Source organism: Boleophthalmus pectinirostris, unplaced genomic scaffold (assembly GCF_026225935.1).
Source record: "Boleophthalmus pectinirostris isolate CB_2022bp ecotype Guang Dong unplaced genomic scaffold, ASM2622593v1 HiC_scaffold_8, whole genome shotgun sequence".
NCBI classification, from domain to species: Eukaryota; Metazoa; Chordata; class Actinopteri; order Gobiiformes; family Gobiidae; genus Boleophthalmus; species Boleophthalmus pectinirostris.
Genome location: NW_026571515.1, coordinates 23,117,350 through 23,127,093, shown reverse-complemented (window position 1 = coordinate 23,127,093; position 9,744 = coordinate 23,117,350). Strand labels below are relative to the sequence as shown.

Genomic DNA, 9,744 nt, shown 5'->3' with positions numbered 1-9,744 from the left:
ATTGGTGATAAAGGAAATGTGGGAACATAGAGCCTAATTTTCGAAAGAAAAAACAAACAAAAACTTAGAAATGAGGGAACATAGGGCTGAGGGAACATAGGCATGCTCCCATAATTGTAATTGCCTTCAGCAGGAAGTTGATCATCTCCTCCAATCTCATTTCAGATTTTGGTCAGGGCCACACCTAAATGTCTGCTGATTGACTACTACCTATTTTGTATTGGGGGAGGAAACCCGCCCAGACACAGGGAGAATGTGCAACCTCCACAAAGACAGGGAAGAGAAAGCTATCCATCGTGCCAACCTTTAAAATGTTCACAGAGGAGAATTTGATGATCATTTTTGTTCAAAGGGACATCGCAATACAAAATGTTATTGTCACAATTATAGGGACAAAAAAACACACACACAACTGAACAATTATTCACTATTATAGGCACAATGGGTGAATAACAGTGAAATCCTTAACTACCGATGTTCAGTAGGATTATGACGTCACAAATCATCAGAATTAGCCCAATGTTAAACCAATGGACATTTAAGGATGCCATATATTTAATGTGCACTCTGACACTATAAAACAATAAATTACTATTAGCAGAGATGTGGCAGTTTATCAGGTTATTCCATCGTGCTTTTGTTGAAGTTGTACTGCCTAATGTAGCCAGAAACATGATTTCCATGGCAACGGACGCTCTATACATTACCTAATTATTCTAATATGTGACCAGCTTTATAAAATCAAATTTTCTGAATTATAGAGTGCAGTTATTGTGATATTAACAGCCAAATAAAAAACTGTCGAGGTCTAGTTTTAAATCTTTTTGAGGAGAAGTTGAAAAAAAATTGCACCCTGAATAATCACTATTAGCAGTTAACCAAATCATCTTGACATCTATATTGTTCATTTAGATAACATTGTTAAATTGAAACCAGTTGAATTGCCTATATGTATTCTCCAGTGTTTCCTCCTATCTGACATGTCCTGAGCCTCCGTGTTTGCCTTGAAAGTAAAAGGTCTTCATTGGTCGACTGTGTTCAGCGTGAATCCCCTTTTGTCCAGCCGCTGACCCCTGACCCTTCCCCTTATGTGTGCGCGCGTGTCTCTCTGGCCTTAAGCGAACGGAACAAAGGGCTTTTTTCTGTGTCCACCCTTATCTCACCCCCTCCCCCCTGCTCTCGCCTCGACCACCACCGCCCCCACCCCTCGGCACACTCCGCCCGCCCCCCCCTTACCCCCCTCTGTGAAGCATCCAAAGCTAGGAGACGCATGTTACAGCCTGACAAGCCCAAGACAGTATTTTGAAAACAGCCAAGGCCTTCTCTGCATACACCGCACCATCCTACGCCTTTCCGCTCTTCTTTTCAGAGACGTGAATTTTAGGGATTTTTTTGTTTGTTTTTGTTGCTCAAATGAGAGGAAGGAGAGTCAAAAGGGCGGAACAAGTGTAAAATCATTATGGCTTTGCTTCTTTCTATCAATCTCACCATCAAGCATGTCTGATATAATGAGTTTGGAGTATTTCAGTTACATTGTCTAAAACCTGTCAAAGCTTGTATCCTTGAGCATTACACCCTCCTACAAGTGTAACCTTCACCTTCCTCGCTCTTCCTCCAGCCCTCCTCCTCTCACCCTCTTTGTCTCTCTGCTGTGGGTTGTAAAGTTACAAAAACATTTTATTCATTACATCTAGGAGTTGAAACATGTGTTATGAAAAAATACTAGCTTTTCTTGAAACAGAGTAGCACATCGTAAAGGTTCACTATGTAGCTTTTCTGATAGGAGGTCCGCTACCTTGTCTCCATGGAGATGTCATTGCTGCATTATGGCATAAAATGTGTATAAATTCATTAAGACATGCAGGCTGACCATGTGACTGATAGTGCAGGGTTTGAGGATACATCAATTTTGATGGGTTGGATATCGGTTCAGTTGATATCAATTCACTCTGTATTAGGGCTGGGTATCATTAAGAAGTTACCGATACAATACATACATATCTCAATACAGTGCACTTTCAATTCGATACGATATATTTCAAATAGTTTTCAATGTGGTTCAATAAAAGATAAAGACTACATCATAGCTGTGATACTAAAAGTCTTTGTTAAACCACTTCTTGTGCAAAGTTCATATGAAACACAAATCACACACATTTTAATCCTCAAAACAGTGAAAATGTCGCATAAATGAGTTTCCTTCCACTAAACAAGTAAAAAGACGATTTACTGGACAATGTTAGTTTACTTGATAATGTTACTTTAAATGTGAAATAACAGTTGCAAAACAAATTTTACCAAATGCATTGTGTTTAAAGGAAATAAATTATAGTTTTACTTCTTTAGTCTCTCCTTAGTATTGGTTGATATTGGCAGATACTTAAAACTAAAGTAGCAGCAGCAGCAGTTGACTACAGATGTAATGCAGAGGTTATGGTGCAAAGGACCCTAGGCTGAAATGACTCTGAATCATCCCTTTAAATGTGGTATAAAAAAAATAATAATAATAATTACTTGACTTAGAGTTTAATTTTGAGAAAAATCTTCAAAATAAGAAAAATCTTAGAAATGAGGGAACATAGAGCTGGGGGAACATAAGGTTGTGGGAATATAGAGCTGTGGGAACATAGAGCTGTGGGAACAAAGCACTAAGGGAACATAGAGCTGTGGGAACATAAGGTTGTGGGAACATAGAGCTGTTGGAACATAGAGCTGTGGGAACATAGAGCTGTGGGAACATAGAGCTGTTGGAACATAGAGCTGTGGGAACATAGAGCTGTTGGAACATAGAGCTGTTGGAACATAGAGCTGTTGGAACATAGAGCTGTGGGAACATAGAGCTGTTGGAACATAGAGCTGTGGGAACATAGAGCTGTGGGAACATAGAGCTGTGGGAACATAGAGCTGTTGGAACATAGAGCTGAACATAGAGCTGTGGGAACATAGAGCTGTTGGAACATAGAGCTGTGGGAACATAGAGCTGTTGGAACATAGAGCTGTTGTGGGAACATAGAGCTGTTGGAACATAGAGCTGTGGGAACATAGAGCTGTTGGAACATAGAGCTGTGGAACATAGAGCTGTGGGAACATAGAGCTGTGGGAAATAGAGCTGTTGGAACATAGAGCTGTGGGAACATAGAGCTGTTGGAACATAGAGCTGTGGAACATAGAGCTGTTGGAAACATAGAGCTGTGGGAACATAGAGCTGTGGGAACATAAGGCTGTGGGAACATAGAGCTGTGGGAACATATGGCTGTGGGAACATAGAGCTGTGGGAACATAGAGCTGTTGGAACATAGAGCTGTGGGAACATAGAGCTGTTGGAACATAGAGCTGTGGGAACATAGAGCTGTTGGAACATAGAGCTGTGGGAACATAGAGCTGTGGGAACATAGAGCTGTGGGAACATAAAGCTGTGGGAACATAGAGCTGTTGGAACATAGAGCTGTGGGAACATAGAGCTAACCCTTCTAGTTTGAGGGGCCAAATCAGCTCACATTATCAGTTATGTCTACATCATTCGGCCCAGGGCAAGTGAGGTTTTACTGAAAAGTTGTACCACCACCTTTTGTGATTTAGGTGTGAATGAATAATGCACCGAAGTGTAAAGTGACTGAGTCGATAGAAAGCGCTGAATGAATCCAAGCCATTACTGTTGTTAAATCACGTCGGCCGGTATGGTACAACACAAGTGTAAAATTGCTATGATTTCACTCCATTCAAACATGTCTATTGCTACATTTGATAAAACAAGTTCTGAACATCCCAGTATCCCTGTTTCACTATGTACACTGTCAAAACGAGGATGCTCACACATTACACCCTCCTACAAGCGTGACCTCCGCCCCCTCTTCCTCCAGCTCTCCCCTCTCACCCTCAGCCTTTTATTGCCTCATCTGCTTTTCTTGTCGGGGTAGAAGTAAGCCGCTTAAACACCTACAGGGTGTGACATCGGCCCCACGCGCATCCCAATCCAGTCAGTGAAGGCGGGAGAGGGATTTTGACTGAAAAGGAGAGCGTTTTATTCGTCTTTTCTGTTGCTCCAGCTCTGGTTGGCATCAGCGGTGTGAATGTGGTTGTGGAGAAGCCAAGGCTGTCCCCTCACATTAGCCGGGGCTGAGGGAGACAAGCCGTCACCCCCTCCGCTACACTGTCCTCCTCGCGCTTATATCAGCTTTCGCCTCTTGTCTCCTCTCTCACGCACGCGCTCATCTCCGCCATGGGCACCGGTCCCCAATCTCGGAGGTGATTATGACAAAAACGAACGACCCCCAAGAGACGGGGCCAGGGGAGATAAGGCAGAGAAGAGGGAGAGAAAGGAGTGAGGAGGAGGAAGAGGAGGAAGGGGATTGGAGACGGATGATGTAACAAGGAATTTTGGATGTGTATTGTGATTTACCTTAGACTAGGGTCGGTGGCTTTTCTTAAGTTTTGTAAAGTCTGCTACAATCCGGGCCTTTATCGACTGAATTCATTATCTTGTACCTCACACATTAGCAACTCGATCTTCAGATCTTCTTTTAGACTGACGGACCAAATGTTGCCTATACCCTTGTTCCTCTAATCAAAGGTTTTACTGTGAATGTAGAAAGTTGGACATTCATGAAATAAAAAGTTTTAAATTCCTTCTCTTACATTTTATATTGCTACTGAGTCCTTGAGCACAACTTGCCTTGGACTAGTGTATGTTTGGCAAGGGTGTAGGTTTGATCTCAGCTTTGGTGGTAACATTATCAGCTAACCCCCCCATGAAACCAACTGATAGGGTACTTGATTAACAGTTGAATTATATAATATTGTTCACTTTTCATATGATGCACACTGCAAAAACAAAACAGCACATCATTATAAGAAAGGGTGAAATGGGATAAGAAGTTGCATATATGTTTTATGATTTTTTTCTAAAAACATACAGAGTCTGGGCAGGTCCAAAACAACTGAGAAGTGGTTTCATTTTCCAGTTTGTGTCCATTGCCCTTCTAAGATGATTCTTTACCGGATAACAGCGATGTAGAAGTTTGTAGCAGATTTCCCTTTGCTTGATGGTGATGAGATATTTGTGAGGTAATGTCCGTACATTTTTCCATCGAATATTCTCAGCAGAGTCGGGCTACTTACAGCGCACGTGTAGGGCTCCATTTGGGAGGTGCACTCGTGGCGATAGTTGCTCTTTTTCTGCTGTGACTCATTATAAGGCAAGTTTAATTGAAGATAAAGTCAAGTAAGTTTCTTTTGAAAAGTTTTTCAATGTTTGGTGCGCAAGCATCTTCACTCATGCCTGCTCAAACTGCCATCTTCGGGTGCTGTCCTGCCACTTCCCCAGTTTGGAAAAGTATTGGAATAAATGTATATTTTTGTTTATTAAAATAAATAATTTAGTAAAATAATATTGGTAGGGACTATTTTGTCTTCCCCAAATATTGGTTGTGACATGTCCCCACTGTCCCTATGCAAACCTATGTCCTTGGAGTTTGGTGAGGGATTGGCACAGTATGGCAGCCACATGTCTGTGAGTTACAAAAAAGAAAAACAAATAGCAAAAGTTGTTTATTGACTCCAGTTAAGTAATCTGTCACTGAAAGAATATACCCAAAAGGACATGTCAAAGTGAGAAGTCCATACATATACTCAGTGCTTACTGTACATAATTACAAAGGTGGCTCATGAATATAGATCTCGCCTTCCCATAATTTGTTGCCTTGCAGAATGGGGTCATGACCTCATGTGGTTGCCGGGGTCAAGAAAACAGCAGCATTAAGGCCCGAGAAGGTCATTAGAGGCACAGAGGGCTGATGGGGGAGAGCTGTTAACCCTTTCCTCTGCTGCATGCACGAATGTGGAGGAGAGAGGAGAGGAAACGCAGGGGAGGATATGAGAGGAGAGGTCATATTATTGTAGCATAGCAACCCAGGTTTCAGTGTGGGTTGAGGCAAAGCAATAATATATAATATAGCTGAGAGGTTAGACAGCTTAGAAGAACCTTTCAAGATGGATGTGGAGAGAGAGGCGCACTTTCAGCTTGGAGAATGGGAGGCGATGGTAGGAGGAGGTGGGGGTGAATTGCTGGAAAAAAATAACCCGAACCTCCCCATCTCTCTCTCTCTTGCTCTCTCCCACTCTGTTGTCCGTCTACGCCTCTCGCCCCCACCCCCTCCTCTTCGGTGCATCATTAAAACAAGCAGTGTAGTGTTCAGAGGCTGCACCAGAGACAGTGACCTCCACAATAAGGAGATGTTCTTGCTTCGGGGAAGAGAAGGTCGTTCTGTGTGCACTCCTCTCCTACGACTTCCAATGGAGTAAATGAGATTTGGAGGCAGAGAGGAGGACAGGATCAAGAGGGTAGACGAGCCCAAAGACAGATAGTCAGACGCAACGTGAAGACTCCAGTTTAGACTTTAACATACTGATATCATGAACCATGCAAGACCTCCATTCTCCCTCAAGTCAAATGAATCAAGAGTATAAATGAAAATATTGTTTGCATTATGCCAGTTGGGAAAGAAATCACTCCCTTTCAAAACATTTAATAGCAGAGTTGGATACACAGAGATCGGAGTTATCAAAAGCATTGTTCACACCATTGGTTATTGTAAGTTCTGGTTTGTTTGATTTGGAAGACAAACTACAGCACTGGCTTCATTTCAAGGCAAGTAGCCAAGTGGCAATAGTATTGTTAGCTAGGAAAATATTAACATCACAACACTGGCACAAAATCTCACTCTATTCAATGGGCATGATTTCAGTTGAAGACTATAGCATACTGTGCCTTTAGCATAATAAACCTACTATAGGTAAAACAGCAAAACAATCCAAAGGCCTAGATTACATTATATTCTGATCAATGTTATAATGTTGTTTCCTCATCACAAACAGACGTTGTTTTGTTTCATTCACATATGGTTTAAAGCTCATAAGAGTTCATTTAGTGTAATGTACAAGATTCCCACTCTTTTTCAGGGACAAACTTTCAAAAGTTTAACATGACTTTTTCATAACCTAAAGTGAATTTTCTATGACTTTACAGCACCCTACATGTGTAGAATTGATTGTACTTTTAGGGCAAAATTAGAAATGTTAACCCTTCCCACTCACCTTATGGTTTGGTATTATAGTTTTTTAACATTCAAAATACTGTCAGTGCATTTATTGTCATCTCTTTTAAACAAAAGGCGCATACTTACAGAAAAAACCATAATAGCCTATTGATAACTTAACAGAGCACTGTAGTTCCGTGAAAGAGATACAAAAATTCCATGACTTTTCCAGGATTTCCATGGGAACTCTGAATAATAAAAATAATAATGCAGGTGTAACAACAGAAAAAGTAGGTAATCAATAGGATTTGACAACATTGACCAAAATGTAAAAGTTAAACAAAAGAGGTTAGAACATCTTGAAGGTCGAAGGAACAGTGAGGAGGCAACAGGTGATACAAGAAAGTCATTTAAGCGTAGAGAATACACGATGTCTCTACACAAAACCTTACAGTAGTTTACCCATCATACACTGTGCATACAATTACAGCACAGACCTGCTCTTGGACAGGGAGAGCAGCCCTGGGTGACACAAGGACAGCCCCCCCCTCTCTCTCTCTCTCCTCCTGCGCCATGTCGTTTCACACAGGAACAAAATGTGTGGGCAGCACGCACAAACACTCCATCCTCCACCGCCTTAAATCCAATAACCCCGATTCTCTCTGCTTCTCCCACTGTCGTTAGCGCCATTCACGTATTCTGAGAACTTGGCTTCCTTTCTTTCAATAGCATCCTCAACTATTCCTATTTCCTCTGTACTTGTCATCAGTAGACCCCTGTACCATTCTACTAATTTCTTTGCTTTGTCTAAGAACTAGAACTGCTTGTCACTTACCAGTACCTGATTTGAGTATCACTAAGCTGCACCTTACCACGTATTGTTGCCTTACACCTCGTGCCAAATATTCCTTTGTGCTTCCTCCCCCTGTTCCCAGCCTGCACCTGGTGGAGATAGTGCTGGGAGCCGCGGGCTGCGCTCTCTGTACAAGCAAAGGGGCTACGGATGGCAACCACAGCTGTTCCCCTCGCTAAATAGATAGTGAAAGGTAGAGGATGGAAAAGGTCTCTGTGCTATTTTTATGACAGTTCTAGTAGATTTTTGCACTGTTTAACTCAATGTGACCAATTATGTTGCAGCACATCGCAGCAGGGGGTCACATCAAGAAAGTGAATGAAAGAAATCTTGTTTGAGTTTAAATGTGAGTTGACAATATGTGGCTGGCCCTTTTGTGATAACTATTGTGTACCTTTGGAAGTGTTTTTTCAATATTTCCCTGCTACTTAAAAACTTAATTTAGTAAAATCACATCATGACTATATGTATACTTCAATACTCTACCACAAGAACTTTTGATGGTAGCTGGCCCATGAATGGTAGCCTGATACATCAGCTGGTTTCACTTCTTAGAAACCGTCTGACTTTGCAGCGTTAGAATTCGTTCACTTGACGGTAGGAGGGTACTTTTTCCATTTAACCAATCGTTGCCATTTGGTCGTGAAGTATGTTTTAAGCTTTTTCCAAATCCCATAGGAAGAAGGGCAATAACGTCTTTCCCCTTGATAAAATTCACCAAACATTTTCTTTGTTCCGGCTTTAAATCCTCGATCTCAGGAATCTTTGCCAACACAAAATGTATGGCTTTTCGCTGATTGGCTGGTGCCCGAACTCACACTTCCGGGGTTTTTGCGAACCATCTAGCGTATTCCGATTCCTGACCTAGTTGCTGGAGAGAAATGAAACTGAGCAGAGGCACTAGGTGGTGGATACCTGCCTACATGAGTGGTTTACTGGCAACATACAACTTTCATTTACTCAAACTTGATTTAAACCCAATATAATCTGATACGGGGTAATGCTTGCAACCTCTGATCTGAAACAGATGTAAAAAGTACTTCTTAATTTTTCAATGCTGAAGTACTTGTTAATCTTTCGATGCTCTCTCTCCTTCTCTCTCTCTTTTTTAATAAAACTATATTACACTTATAATTATTTTGCATTTGTGAGATTTTAGTAGACCTGCTTATTCTAATGCAACGCCCATAACTCACTCATCAACATATTTTGAATGGACTGAAGTACTACACACTACAATCACTGAGTGCTCCTGATATCCCTCGCCTTCCTGCTCTACTCCATTGCTCCAGCTGGATTGCCTTGAAGACTGATCACATTTGTAAGTGGCCTAATGATGCATAAAGCCATCCACCACCAGAGAGCGGTCCGGAGAGCGGAGAGGGGAGAACACAGCCCAGGGGAAGCCAGGGGAGGCCAGGGGTCCGGAGCTTTTCATGTCGGGACAGATTGTTGGAACGACTAGCGTGAGGAAGGACGACCCTGAGTAAAGCAGCTTGGTGGGATTGAGTTTGCGGACTGGACAGTAAGACAGAGAGGGAGAGAGAGAGAGAGAGGAAAGGAGAGAAAGAGAGAGATGTGGTATTACAGACCCGCTGCCCTAATCCTTAGGGCTAGTCTCTCTTATCCAGTCTTTGCTGTGCTCCAGACTGACGAGGCTACTGCTGTGTCATGCCACACTTCACTCATTCTCTTGGTCTATTATTACATCACTGTACAGCGACGACACTTCCCCTTAAAGGTCTCCTACTTCCTACATTTAAACCAATCCTATCATGTGTAGAGATATATATCTTTTTCCCTTTTACATTTACAGTTCCTCTTATGAAAGTATGCATTTCCCTGAAAGTTTTAATT

The 9,744-nt window shown here is 41.9% G+C and overlaps 1 protein-coding gene across 1 annotated transcript in view; it reads left to right on the top strand.

Moving 5' to 3' along the window:
* LOC129412344 (retinitis pigmentosa 1-like 1 protein) overlaps positions 1-9,377 on the top strand; it is a 14,103-nt gene extending 4,726 nt beyond the window's left edge. Inside the window, 1 exon segment of the mRNA XM_055165904.1 lies at positions 9,234-9,377. Coding sequence (XP_055021879.1) covers positions 9,234-9,377 — 144 coding nt within the window.
* The last annotated feature ends 367 nt before the right edge of the window (positions 9,378-9,744 follow it).